The 15,315-nt window shown below is 40.4% G+C and overlaps 1 protein-coding gene across 1 annotated transcript in view; it reads left to right on the forward strand.

Annotated features, from left to right (window-relative positions):
• The window catches only part of stau2 (staufen double-stranded RNA binding protein 2), an 87,974-nt gene that overhangs the window by 2,993 nt on the left and 69,666 nt on the right, over positions 1-15,315 (forward strand). Inside the window, exons 2-5 of the mRNA XM_081601362.1 lie at positions 816-1,023; positions 2,113-2,243; positions 2,406-2,565; positions 3,156-3,291. Coding sequence (XP_081457488.1) covers positions 825-1,023; positions 2,113-2,243; positions 2,406-2,565; positions 3,156-3,291 — 626 coding nt within the window. The 5' untranslated portion in view covers positions 816-824. The remainder of the gene's footprint in view (positions 1-815; positions 1,024-2,112; positions 2,244-2,405; positions 2,566-3,155; positions 3,292-15,315) is intronic.

Consider the following 15,315-nt stretch of genomic DNA (forward strand, 5'->3'; position numbering starts at 1 on the left):
GCTAATGTCACTTGTCACAGTTTTAGAAAGTTTTCCGTTTACTGTGAGTGTTTCAAACAAAATATACAATTGACACCTTGACGCTCGACTCAATTTTGCGCTATAGCTATCGGATGATGCTGCCGCACTGCATTGCACAAAGTAGACGGGACATTGAAGGACTACCTTAAAACTCTTCAAATCCACAACAAATTCAGACTTATGCACCAAAATCTTGTCTTTGTTACCAGTCCACCTTAAAAATATCCAATGAAGTAATTGACTGCACGACAATCACGGCCACAAACAGTGTAAACTTCTGACTAGAACTTTACGGGACCAACACATTTGCATCTGGCCCACGGTTAAGATCGACCGCTGAAACCTGAATATAATTCTTCGTGCTTTGTTCCTCCTGAAAAACAAATTGTAATTCAATGTCCATTGTCTCGCTCGGGCCGCTTTCACAGGCTGCCTCCTTTTTCGCCGTTGGCAGCAGTAACATGAGTAAAGCTCCTTGGAATAAAGCTCCATTGTTTGTGTCTATTAGCTGCTAGTGGATCAGAATGTGAGAGAGAGAAAAAGAGAGAACGGCTCCGTTAGGAGTCGGTTCTCCAGGACAGAAACGTTCTAAAATATCCTACACGGATTTCAGACTTTTGAAAATGTGTGTGTGTGTGTGTGTGTGTGTGTGTGTGTGTGTGTGTGTGTGTGTGTGGAACAATGTCCAGCTTACTTTTCAGGCTGTAAAATGAATGACAATGTTTCGATTCTCTGTGTAATTTGAGGTGTGACTTACACATGGCCTGTTGTTGTTTGTCGTTGCTCTCCTCCAGGAATAGAGCATGGCTCAAGTGAAAGTACAGACCGCAGCGCCCCTGGCTGGTCCTGGCCTCTCCCCTGGAGTTTCTCCGACGGCCATGGCCAGCCCAGGACCCCTGGGTCTGCAGCCCTCTGTCAACGGCACAGGCCCGGCCCCCACACCCACCTGCCCTGCTCCTGCAGTCGGATATGGGGACGCTCCTGTGTCTGCCACACCACCAGGTATGATGACAGAACAGCACCGCCATCTTGTGTTTATGATCATCAAGTCATTATAGTGACTATGTGGAAGGTTCCCAAAGAAATGATGTATCTTTTTTTTTTTTTTTACTCTGGACAAACATTGTTTTTGTTAATGTTTTGCATTTATTATACTTCAATGAAAAGCTGAACCTGCATTTTGCAACAATAGAGGCATCTAAATCAATCCAAATGCAACTGAGACGTTTATCTCAACAATTCACTTCTGGTTGTTTAGAGTGTTGATGTTAAGGAAAGCTAAGTGGAAGGAAAAAAAACGTGGTAGAAAAACTGCACGAGACGACTGTGTAACAAAACCCAAAATTGCCTTCACCGATTAGCGCCCTGATCAAAAGTATTAAAGTGCATATACTGTCCAGCATATGCACATGTAGAATAACATCTTAGCCTGAAAAAAAAAAAAAAAAGAAAATGGAAGAAACTGAAAGAAATGACAGGGCGCAGTTGGTAGAGCTGTTGCCTTGCAGCAAGAAGGTTCTGGGTTCGATTTCCGGCCCGGGTCTTTCTGCATGGAGTTTGCATGTTCTCCCTGTGCATGCGTGGGTTCTCTCCGGGTACTCCGGTTTCCTCCCACAGTCCAATAAAAAAAAAACATTGGTCTCTTTAAATTCTCCCTAGGTGTGAGTGTGTATGTGCATGGTTGTGTGTCCTGTCTGTGTCTGTGTTGCCCTGCGACAGACTGGCGACCTGTCCAGGGTGACCTCGCCTCTCGCCCGGATCGTTAGCTGGAGATAGGCACCAGCACCTCCCTACCCCAGTAAGGGACAAGGGTGTACAGAAAATGTATGGATGGATGGATGAAAGAAATGACCAAAATGTGTCACCCTGTGTGCAATGAATCCATAAAATATATTAGATCAACTTTTGTGAATTAAAACATCAAATTAAATTCACTTCCTGATGATTTTCTAAGGTAATGAACTGAGGACTCTCCAACGTTAAAGTTTCCCACCAGAGTTTTCTACACAAATGAGGCATGATTTGTCTGAACAGTGCAAAAACTGTAGCTCTGTCCTCGGTAAGAGTGTGTTTGGCTGCTGTGTGTTCAAGGCTCGCCCCAGGAGGACATGGCAAACCCTAAAGAGAAAACTCCAATGTGCTTGGTGAATGAGTTAGCCCGTTTCAACAGGATCCAGCCACAGTACAAGCTCCTCAATGAGAGAGGCCCTGCACACGCTAAGGTAAAATATTCATCAGTTTTTCTTTTGGGAGAAAAAAAATAAAAATTCCCATGTGTTCTAATATTAAAAGGCATCACGAAGGAGCGCGTGTTTCTTGATATGCAATTCCAGTTGCTTGGGTCTGTAATGTGCTGGTTTGCCCTCTGGGTGTCGCTGTTTCAGATCTTCACTGTGCAGCTGACCCTTGGGGAACAGGTGTGGGAGGCAGAGGGCACCAGCATTAAGAAGGCCCAGCACTCCACTGCTGCCAAAGCACTGGCCGAGAGCGTCCTGCCCAGGCCCGCGCCCCGCTCGCCTAAAGTCGACGTCAACAGCAACCCAGGTAGGGCAAAAAAAAAAAAAAAAAGTCAGTCAGATGTGAGATTGGGATGGTTTGACGACACCAAACACACATTTGAGAATTTGTGGCAAGACTTATCTTAAAATCGCTTTTAAGTTAAGAGACATCCAGTCTGACTGAGCTTGGACTAATTTGCAGTGAAGAACGAGGACAAAGTCCATCACTGATGCTGACATTGCAAAAAAAAAAAAAAAAAAGACAGGCAAATGTAAGTGCAGGAAATATGTTTCATTTGTAAAAAAAATAAATAAAGAAATCCCCAGTATGATTCTCTCTCCACTTAGCAATTAGGTTCTACTCTCCATTAGTATATCACACAAAATCCCACTAAAACGCATTTAAATTTGTGTTTGCAACTCGAAAATATATCAAGTTAAACGGGTATGAATGCTATTGCAAGGCACTAAAATAAAAGTTATTGGTTCTTAACCATTAGCTTTCTTAGCTTTATTGACAATTGTGCGTACTGTCCATCATACCTAATCTGTCTCCTTCTCTGAAGTACATTTAGTGGTTTACTTTTAAACACCACGGTTGACTTTTCTCGTTTTATTCTTCTCTGACCGTCACAGGCAGCATAACGCCCACTGTGGAGCTGAACGGTCTGGCCATGAAGAGAGGGGAGCCAGCTATATACAGACCCCTGGATCCCAAACCCATCCCCAACTACAGAGCTAATTACAACTTCAGAGGGATGATTAACCAAAGGTGAGCACCGTCAACCCAAGTCTTGTGTAAAAGGTGTGACTGTGTACTTTTTACTCTTCTGTTGACCACGACGCCTAAGAATAAGGTGGCTATTTATTGAGTGTTTTATTATTATTGTTTATTATTTATTGTACTAGGATATGTAGCTGTGGGGATGTGCAGTTCTGATGGGACAAATGGGTAGGCCCGCGCCCCGCTCGCCTAAAGTCGACGTCAACAGCAACCCAGGTAGGGCAAAAAAAAAAAAAAAAAGTCAGTCAGATATGAGATTGGGATGGTTTGACGACACCAAACACACATTTGAGAATTCGTGGCAAGACTTATCTTAAAATCGCTTTTAAGATAAGAGACATCCAGTCTGACTGAGCTTGGACTAATTTGCAGTGAAGAATGAGGACAAAGTCCATCACTGATGCTGACATTGCAAAAAAAAAAAAAAAAAAGACAGGCAAATGTAAGTGCAGGAAATATGTTTCATTTGTAAAAAATAAATAAAGAAATCCCCAGTATGATTCTCTCTCCACTTAGCAATAGGTTCTACTCTCCATTAGTATATCACACAAAATCCCACTAAACGCATTTAAATTTGTGTTTGCAACTCGAAAATATATCAGTTAAACGGGTATGAATGCTATTGCAAGGCACTAAAATAAAAGTTATTGGTTCTTAACCATTAGCTTTCTTAGCTTTATTGACAATTGTGCGCACTGTCCATCATACCTCATCTGTCTCCTTCTCTGAAGTACATTTAGTGGTTTACTTTTAAACCCCACGGTTGACTTTCTCGTTTTAATCTTCTCTGACCGTCACAGCAGCATAACGCCCACTGTGGAGCTGAACGGTCTGGCCATGAGAGAGGGAGCCAGCTATATACAGACCCCTGGATCCCAAACCCATCCCAACACAGAGCTAATTACAACTTCAGAGGGATGATTAACCAAAGGTGAGCACCGTCAACCCAAGTCTTGTGTAAAAGGTGTGACTGTGTACTTTTTACTCTTCTGTTGACCACGACGCCTAAGAATAAGGTGGCTATTTATTGAGTGTTTTATTATTATTGTTTATTATTTATTGTACTAGGATATGTAGCTGTGGGGATGTGCAGTTCTGATGGGACAAATGGGTAGGCGCCGTCTGAGCTGGGCTTCAAAGTCTGATTGTTGTCTGATGTATGAATTGATGGATTAATGGATTAATCCGCAGCGTACAAGATTAGTAAAATCTTCAACAGCTGCAGCCCGGTGTCAGTTGTCGTCGTTTCAGAATCAAAGCCTGTTCTGTGATTGTAATGAAAGTGTCCCAAACCAAACTCTTCTCTACATTTAAAAATAAAAAATAATCTAATTTTTATTCTTGAAAAAAAAGTAACCTCAACCTTGTTTTATGATTTTTTTTCTATTTCTATAAAAAAATGATTGTAGATATACACACGTTTTCGTTTATCCTCTATTTTTCAAAAGCTTATTCGTTTGCAATTGATGTCTGTACTCTGTGAGCTCTTGAAACCACAGTCAGACTCCTTGTTTGTGCTCACAGCATTGGCCAATAAAGCTGGTTCTGATCTGAAATAAGGATTGATGGTGAATGGTCTCTTGTAACCTTATATTTTAGCATTTTATGACCCTCGAAACAACAGATGGCCCTTAGACGCTCATTCGAAATGCTTCGAATCACTTCTAGTCCCTCCAGGTGGCAGTGTTTCATCACTTTATAAATTTCCTGACTCCTTTCCCATTTAGATTGAGCACTAATTTAACTGCTTTAGAGCAAGATATTTATTTAACACTTTGCGTTTATTCATCTTTTTTTCTTTTTAACTTAAGCAACATTCTTACTTATTTATCGCTTAATCAAGTCGGTATTTAATACAGAAGCGTCAAATACAGAAGTGTTTGTTTTTAGTTCATTTCACCCTCTGCGTTTGACGTTTCGTCTGTGAGATGAGATTTATTGTAAGAAAAGATTATGTTGCCAGATAAAATGAGTGACTCAGTGGCACTGTTGAGTAAGTGTAGTCAGCAGAGAGCCCAGCATCTGGCTCACATCTTTTTACCATTTGATCTATGCAGGAACTGATGGGGGGCGGGGGGGGAGAAAGATGAATGTCTTTGGGGTAGAGGAGAAAATCTGCTTGCCAACGTCTATCTGTCAGTGTCGCCTGTCACGGCGATACGTTTCCAAGAAGACACCGGCGGTATTTATCTCTCATGGTCTGTTTTCTTTTCTGATTTCACTCAGCCGGCGTGGCAAAGAGAAGAGTTTAAAGATGTGCGCCTCTCTCCGACAGCAGAGAGATACTTCATCCCAAGGTCACTTATGATTTCACGAGGCCTCTTTTCTTTAAGTGTGAATGAGGGCGGGATTAATGAAGGGGAGACCTTGCTGGACGGGAGTTCTCTTAAACAGATGAGTGACTATGTGGCGGAGTGACAGGCCATATTTGCCATCCGTCAACTAAACGACGCGGCGGAGAAGCGGAGGTTTCCGCATATCCATGTCCTTACCTATTATGATGAATAAGAGCGATCCGGAGTCGTGTTGATGGAAAATCGTCCCATTAAAAGGCCAGCCCGGCTCTGATCCATCAGTGCACTAATGACCGCCGAGACCAGTATTGATTCGTTCAGAAAGTGCCCTGCGGAGGAAATGCTGCGATAATATGAGATGTGCATTCATCTGCGTCTTAATGAATCTTATTTATGGCGAAGGACCCTGAGCATAACTCTTTGCCGCCCAAGTCCGTGTTTAAGCGAGCTATCCATCTCCGCCGTCGTTCAGAAATGGCCGTCCCATTGTTCGGGACTACTGTGAAACGTGCGGCTAACTAAACTGACGGTTGGATTCGGACAAACATTTGCTGCAGCTTCGAAGTATTTTTTTCTATCTATTCCCAAACCTATAATTTGTGGAGTACGCTTTAATTTTCCTAGTAATACCGCTTTGCCAATTTTCGTCGTCGTCGTCGTGTGTGATTTCTGGTCTATCTTGATGAAGGATGTCCGCTGTTTAATAAATCTTTAAGGCAGAGTCACTAAATAATGATGTATTCCACATGGATTTGGGTGTTTCAGGCACCAGCGAAACCAGAGCCCATCATGAGTTTTTCACTCTGCCTGACTGTTTAGAGTTACATGTCTTATTTGAATAGTTTGGTCTCTCTAATGCTGGATTCAGAGTTGTGTTGAAATCCCCACCTCTACATCTGGGATATTGAGAAAAATTGGACTCTATCAGACAAAGTAGCAGAGACCCTGCATACTTTTGTTCTCAAGAAATCTTATGACATCAGCCGTTTTCATCGACAATCCCCAATTCCTGTGTTATCACTGGAACACCTGGTTCCATTGAGTCATGCAGGAGCTCCTCCAGTTAATCCGCGGCGTTCCCAGCTTTCGTCCCGCTGGTCCAGTCTCAGTGGGCTCGGTGGGTGCAGGCATTCTGCGGGAGTCAGAATTTGGATTGGACTTTCCCCAATGAAGCAAAGCTGTGTAATGTCCTCCCAGCCCCTCATTTGGTTATGACAGTAACATTATGTCAGCTGGAAGAAGAGTGGGTTGAATGACTGCGGGTGCTTTGCTCTGTGACATTTCCTCCTCTGATGATTTTCAGATACAAGGCGGTGAGTTGCTGCTTTCTCTGTCGGAAGCGGAAAAGAAGAAAAATCACCTGCGACCTGACTGAAATTTTGACACAGTTGTAGTCAAAAAAAGCTATACCGTTTCTGTTCCGCCGCCGGGTTTGAAGTTGGTAATTTAATTATTTTTAACCATAAAAAGAAGAATCCTATGTAGTGTTTTACTTTTTGTTTTGTTTTGATCGGTTCTGTTGCACCCCTCCCGACCCCACTGAGGGAAAAAGGGTGCAAGAAAATGGATGGATCGATGGACGGTTCTGTTGCCATTTTTTTCCCCCAGCAATATTAATGACTCGCTAAAAACAAAAAACATTACAGAGCAAATCTTTATTTTAAATTGACTCTCTTTTCTTATCTTACATTAATTACTATGCCTCTAATAATGTTATTGTGTACTGTTTTATTGGTAAAAAAAAAGTCTTGGTTAAAGCCTCCTTTAGCCAAACAAGTACAAAAAGGCATAATATGTTCACTGGACATTTTGCAGTGAAGTTCATTGTTAAGACTGCATCAGACAAAACAAAGTCTAAAAGCTTTGACGTGAAGAGAAACGTCTTAAAATTTGGTTAAAATTTAGAAAATAAAGAAGGCTAAACATAAAACATTTTCAGACCTCTGGAATGCAGAAAAATGCTCAGTTTTTGTTGTACGAGAGCAGACTTCTCCATCGTCATCCGGTGCAGCGTTTCCACCTTGTGGCACGAGCGAGACATTGCAGCCAGGTGCTAACTAGATAGATCAATTCGAGGCGTTGTGAATTATTTCAGTGCCTTTGCCCTTACTGTTTACTGAGGCAGAGGTCCAGTGTGTGATCAGGCATGTTTGAACTCAAATTAGCATAAATAAAAGTCTTGCTTTAATTGAATGAGCACAAATGTGGCAGCTGTTTATTATATAGACTATATCTGACCAGTCTATGGCATGCGTTGTTGAAAATGTTGGATCGGCCCTTGTTTTATTATTTAGCATGTGGTCTAGTAAGCTTGCCTCATAGCTGCATGCTTGGAAATAAGCATGCCTTGCTAGAACTTGCATAAGGTACAGTGTGTACATGTGTGGACTGTGTGAATGAAAAGATCTCTTCCGTGCCTGTAGAATATCAGATGGCATTTCAGACACAAAGCACGCACAGGAACTCGGGTGTGCTTGGTAACCCGCCTCTCTAATTGGGCCAACCTCACTCACTGAAAAGGCAAATCTGCCCATCAGCGCGTTTCTATAGCCAACATTTCCTCTCATCTCTTCCTGCATGAACATATTACATTTCCTCTGAAGTCTTTTTAACACCATCGATCATCTTTTTTTTTTTTTTTTTAATCTCAGCTCTGTCTCTCTCTCTGTCCCTGCCTGGGTTACATTTTATATCGCTCATTGTTCCTTTAGCCTTTACATTTCTTCGGGATACAATCAGGACGCAGCGTTCTCTCTTTGGTTCGCTCAGGAATTCCTCAGATATGGCTCTTCTTTTCCATCTTATCATCGCAGCTGCCCCCAGATGAGAAAGAAGCGGCCAAATCCAAACAGGCAGGAACTTCAAAAGAAATAGCTTCTTTATTGCATTAGTTTCTCTATTTCATTTTATGTCAACACACATGTGCGTAGCTCACAAAGTCAAATCACTTCACTGTTATAGAATATAAATCCCCATGGGTGACATTCCAGTGGAAAGGATATTATGTCCTAATTGTCGTAAAGCCGTGTTTTATTGAATGAGGGTGTGTGTGTGTATGTGTGTGTGTGGAGGGGGGTTCGGGAAGGGAGGGGTTATGGCTCCAACATAAACAAATGCTCACATGATTTGTGTTCACTAGACTCTATGATACAGAAATATTTTTTCCCCATTCCATCTTGTCTCTTCTGAGTCAAGTTTTAGGACTTTGCATCCCTGTCCTCCTTAAATCAGCCTCCTTGATGATGTGTGTATGAAGTTAGGTCTGAAGCAAGATTATATCAACAAAAGCACTTCAGAGACATTCAGCAAAAATGGCAAGGCAAGCTAGGTACTCGAAACCTCATATATGTCTTAAACCTGTTTTTATACACGCGTATAAAGGTCTGTTTGATAGTTGAACGTCAATTTCGCTGCTTTGCTTTTAAACAGTTAACGTGAAGAAGTAGGCGGCTCTGAAACCTTCACACACATCGTTACCTGTAACCCAGTCGCAATAAGCAGTTAATCAATTGATCACAATTAAAATGAGCTTGATCATTTCCATTCTGATTAGTGATTTTTTTTTTCTTTTTGAAGCAATTTTGTTTACAGAGACTTAATCTTCTATTTTATTTTATTCATCTATTTCTATTTTATTTTATTCTATTTTTTGTTTGTGGTTTTTATATTCTTTTTGTTTATTGGTTTATTGGTTGGTCTGTTTTTGACATTAAAAATGTCTTGCACATTAAAAATGTGGAGTGTTCTGTTCAAAATTGAAGTGCATCAGTCTTGCATTATTATGCCATCACCAGCATATTACCTTAAAATTGACTCAAAACAATAATATTATTGTTTATTGCAATAAATTCTGGGACAATTTATTATCCAGTAAAAGTTGTCATTCCGCTGTATCTTTGATTTGCATTGGTTAATTTTCAGTCAGTTTTTTTAAAATCTATTTTTATGCTTGTCAGTTTTATTAGTTAAGTATTATGCTATTGACACATTACTTATGTGTTGTTTTTTTTGTTTATTTTGACTTAATAAATTGACTCAAAAGTTGAAAATTGAGTGTAAAATTATGCAGCTGCTGCTACTTTAAGTTAAAACTCTAAATATGTCTTTTACTGGGAATGCAAAACACACGGAGAGACGGGTTTATGTTTCTGTCTTTCTGGTTGCATAGTTTTTTTGATTGTAAACACTGCTGCTCCGTAACATGGGCAACCATTGTTGGTGCCGATCATTATGGGTTAATGGGCATCTGAGAGACACACTGTCCTACTTTCCACTGGTATTGTGCGACAACTTCACAGAATAGCAACAGGATGATCAAAATCATATCCTGTTCCATTGGCCCTTCAGGTATAATCCAGGCCAAACGTATTAAAGGCTGTTCTGTCTCTTGTATCTTATGGAAGAAAGGGCTAAACTGTCCCAATTCTACAACAGCTCTTTTTTTATGTGCGTTTATTTATAGTCCAGAGATACACCTACGTGTTTATGACTTTACCGAGGTTCCTGTGACAGCTGAACAGTTTCTCTATTCTTTATTTATTAGCGTCTTTTTGAATTCAGTCCACATCACAATCACCAGTCGCTCTGCCTTGGTCAGATGCGTCACTGGAAGATGTGACGAGAAATAGAGAAATATCACAAATCTCTTTCAAATTTGTACTTTGTTTACTTTGGTTTGAATCAAACTCACAGTACACTTTCTGTTGGAATACACACCTGTCTCTTTTAGTATCCTTCATGCGGGATAATAATGAATCTTTATAAGCCACGGTTTGCTTTTTTTCCTCATGGTTCCCAAATCCTTAAGGAGCTCCAGAGTAAACTCTTAATACATCCTTAGCAATCCTTAGCAATGAGTGCTACTTCATTCCTCAGTTTGAATAGAAAAAGACAAACCACAGGACTCACAAACCGGTAGTTTTTACAATGATCTCTATCTCTAGTAAAATACAAACCGGATTCCAAAAAAGTTGGGACACTAAACAAATTGTGAAAAAAAGCTGAATGCAATGTGGAGGTGCCAACATCTAATATATTATTCACAATAGAACACAAATCACAGATCAAAAGTTTAAACTGAGAGAATGTATCATTTTAAGGGAAAAATATGTTGTTTCAAAATTTCATAACGTCAACAAATCCCAAAAAAGTTGGAACAAGGCCATTTTTACCACTGTGTGGCATCTCCCCTTACAACACTCAACAGACGTCTGGGGACAGAGGAGATCAGTTTCTCAAGTTTAGAAATAGGAATGCTCTCCCATCAGGCCTCTAGCTGTTCAGTCGTCTTGGGCCTTCTTGGTGGCACCTTCCTCTTTATGATGCGCCAAATGTTCTCTATAGGTGAAAGATCTGGACTGCAGGCTGGACATTTCAGTACCTGGATCCTTCTCCTACGTAGCCATGATGTTGTGATTGCTGCAGAATGTGGTCTAACATTATCTTGTTGAAAAATGCAGGGTCTTCCCTGAAAGAGATGACGTTTAGATGGGAGCTTATGTTGTTCTAGAACATGAACATAGTTCTCTGCATTAATGATGCCTTTTCAGACATGCAAGCTGCCCAGGCCACCAGCACTCATGCAACCACATACCATCAGTGATGCAGCTTCTGAACGGAGCGTTGATAACAACTTGGGTTATCCTTGTCCTCTCTGGTCTGGATGACATGGTGTGCCAGTGTTCCATAAAGAACTTCAAATCGTGACTCATCTGACCACAGAACAGTTGTCCATTTTGCCTCACTCCATTTTAAATGACTCCTGGCCCAGTGCAAACGGCTGAGCTTGTCGAGCTTGCTTAGAAATGGCTTCCTCTTTGCACTGTAGAGTTTCAGCTGGCAGCGGCGGATGGCGCGGTGGATTGTGTTCACTGACGATGCTTTCTGGAAGTATTCCTGAGCCCATGCTGTTATTTCCTTGACAGTGGCCTTCCTGTTTGAGGTGCAGTGACGTTTAAGGGCCTGGAGATCACGAGCTTCCACTAGAGTTTTACGGCCTTGACCCTTATGCACAGCGATTGTTCCAGATTCTCTGAATCTATTGATGATGTTATGCTCGGTTAATGATGATAACTTAAAAGTCTTTGCTATTTTACGCTGGGTAACACCATTCTGGTATTGCTGCACTATCTTTCTGCGCAACAATGGTGGAATTGGTAATCCTCTTACCAGCTTGGCTTCAGGGAGACACTGACACTCTAAGAAGCTCTTTTTATACCCAATCATGTTGTCAATTGACCTAATTAGTTTTAATTGGTCTTCCAGCTGTTCGTTATATGTTCAATTTCCTTTTTCCAGCCACTTATTGCTACTTGTCCCAACTTTTTTGGGATTTGTAGACACTGTGAAATTTTGAATCAACATATTTTTTCTTTAAAATGTTACATTTGCTCAGATTAAACGTTTGATCTGCCATCTATGTTCTATTACGAATAAAATATTGACATTTGCCATCTCCACATCATTGCATTGAGTTTTTATTCACAATTTGTTTAGTCTCCCAACTTTTTTGGAATCCGGTTTGTATAGCAAAAAGCAAGAGTATTTCTTATTTTACTACGGTAAACATGTTGTGTTCAGTATAAGCGACCTGCACAGGTTTGTGGTCTGCCATGACTTAAGCATGAACTTTCAAAAAAAAAAAACAAAACACTCATTTTAGAAGTGCAAACCACAACAAACGGTAACAACAGTGAACACTGTCAGTCTGGACAATTTAATCAAACCAAGGCACAAAGAAACTGTTTTATGTAGCCTGTTAGCTTTCAATATTAACATCTGTGTCAGTAGAACCTGTAATTTGACTTTGATGATAAAAGACTGCAGTGATCTTTGTGGAAGAGGCAACATCCTATTATGGACTAACAAAGTGTGCTCTGAAATGAAATTGAAATTTGGTTAGATCTAACAAAGAAATAACTGTTTAATAGTGACTTAGCACATTTGAGGAGCTTCTTAGCTTGTGGTCTATTTCAGTGTCTGGGTTTTATAACTCAGTTATGACTCTACATTAACACATGTGATTAACCGAGTTTTTGTTTTCAATATCCGTGTTTCAGACCCCTTTTCATTTTGGGTTTTAACTGTGGCAAACTGAACAACTACCAACACAGAGTACTGATTTGCTGCTATTTTATGGTTAGAATTCATTTCAATTACATATTAGTTTCCATTTTCATCTGGTCTGCTTTTGCACAAATATACAAAACAACACTTTTTATAGTTTTGATATTGTCGTGTTGCGCTTCTGAGTTTCGGAGTAACCTGCCATTTAGAATAATTGAGTCGTTTTTCTTATTTTGTATATTTGACACTACACCACAGTCTTTATTTCAATATAACTACCTATTTTTATGTGTATCTGTGATCACTCCATTTGCTGGTCACTTTGCTGCTGAAGCACTGGAGTTTTCCCATCAAATAATTCATATCCTTGGATGCTTAACCTTTAATTTGCCATCTGTTGTGAAACAATAAAACTGTATTTTATCACTATTAGCCCATCTACATTACAGTACTGTGATTGTGCCCTACTTAACCCACTCACCATTGACGTTCCAAACGCCACTGTATCCTTTTTTTAGTGAATGCAACTAACATTTCAACAAAAGTCTTGTGTGAGGGACCTTTGTTAAGAAAACATGAGTTAAGACATTCATCGCTTTAACTTTTTATTCGCAAAGATATACCTGACTGGACACATACAGTTAATGAACTCATGTCTTGGTCCAGGGACAATGGTTAGCGGAAGTGCTAGACCAGGATTAGCAATTTGCTCTGAATACATCAAAAAAACATTTTATTGACCGAAAGATAAAATATTCCCCTTTTTTGACCTGCCTGTTACTGGTTAGAGCCAAAGAATTTCCTGATTGGCCCATCTTTCTTATTTTTTTTTATATGTAAAGACATTGGCTTGTATGGGTTTAAGCATTCATCATAGTAGTCTACTAAATAATCATAACATTTAATCTTGCTTCTCCTCTGTGGTCTGGTAGTTTCAAGCATACACACAGGATCCAAGAACATCCCCCCCCGCCTCCCATCAATACATTTGATGTTTTGAGCCCTGTGTTTACTTGACTACGTGGGCTGTTTTCTCACCCCGGCATGCATTTTCTACGTGAGCGATCGCGTGAGGCTGAAAGGAAAGTGAGCCGCTCTTGATGGATAAAGGGAACGGAGTATGGAAGTTGGGAGGAAGAGAAAACAAGTAAAGTTCTGGCAGGAGATTGGAGGAAAGTGCAGCTGGTGGAGGAGTGAGGCTATCCAAGGTTTTGTGTATATTATTTTTTTCCTGCAGATCTTGGTCACCCTTTAGTTTCCCCCAACGCAGTCCCATCCCCTTTACAAGGTTTTCTGTCCCAGCGTGTTGTATTTATCTTTGCAGTGTGTGGCCAGTAGATGTTTTGGTGGCCAAGCCTCAGGGATGCTGGGAAACGAAAAGGCCACTACATCTCTGTATTCATCTGCTGCTATTTGTCCGTATGCAATTTACTCCTTTTTTTTTTCCTTCTTCTTCTTCTTACATGTTGCTTTTCACTTTGTTAAATCCCATATGTCAGTATTATTTGTGCTCTTTTTTAAGTTGAAGAATTTAGGTCAGAGTTAGATTCTCTAACCATGTAATCTCTTTTAACATATTTTACTCCTATTTTTCTCTTGCAAGATGAAAAGCCTGATCAATAAAGTCTTTAGTGTGAAATAAAGGTTTGATGTTTTTTATCAAAAGTGTTCAGTTACTTTTCTTTTTCAATCTGGAATATGTATGAATATGTAAGCTTACTAAAACACATAATTGCTTTCCTAAAAATTTTTTTAAAAAAAGTAAAAAAGTTGCTGGCACTTAATAACATGGTGTATTATGATGGTGGAAATAGACAGTGTGGAAGAAGATAATGTCTATAAAGGAATGTGCATGTCCTGGAAAAACTGCTTTTACTCTCTGGCATCCTGATTGATTGGATTCAAGGGGCCCAGGTTTTGCCAGGAAAACATTCCTCACAGCCTGACACCCACGACCACCATCCTGAAGTGTTGAAGCAATGCAGGTGGGGTCTGTTGTTTCAAGGTGTGGATGCCAAATACTACTAACATGTGCAGCTGGAGCAGAAATCTCGATTCAGGCTCTACCTTTATCTGTTCAGAAAATATGTTGCAAAAATCTGCGGCGACACGGCATATTCTGTACAGTAACTCGTTTTAATCACCGTACAAAGCCGATGTTGGAAAGGTAATATTTGCATACTGTTGTGGGGGGGGGGAAAGGCAGTCAGCATCATGAATACTTTAATATATAAAATACAATTAAAATGTGTAAAATGTGTTTACTCCTCAGCAGTTTTTACTGCTCGATGAACTGTGCGATGCTGTGAGACCTCTGGTGGAGCCAGCTGCACTTTGTCCCAGTGCCTTCAAATAGGTTTATGGTCAATGGAAATGTAGCGTATGTCAAGACAATAAATGTAAGTCCATGTAGTTGAAGAACTGTTACACATTTATATTTTACAACTTCATACATCATTCTTAATGCACTTAGGATAAATGACTTCAGTCTTGTTTACGTTTGTAAATCCTGCTGCTTGCTGGTCCAAACCGTGACCACTGCTCCCTCGACCGACGAAGCCTATTCGGCGATATGGAAATCAGCCGACGTAGCCCTGTGACTACCTGTTCTTTCACTAAACACGTAGAGCTGGCCAAGCTGGCGCTTTAATCC

Source organism: Poecilia reticulata, chromosome 20 (assembly GCF_904066995.2).
Source record: "Poecilia reticulata chromosome 20, P_reticulata-male-v2, whole genome shotgun sequence".
Taxonomy (NCBI): domain Eukaryota; kingdom Metazoa; phylum Chordata; class Actinopteri; order Cyprinodontiformes; family Poeciliidae; genus Poecilia; species Poecilia reticulata.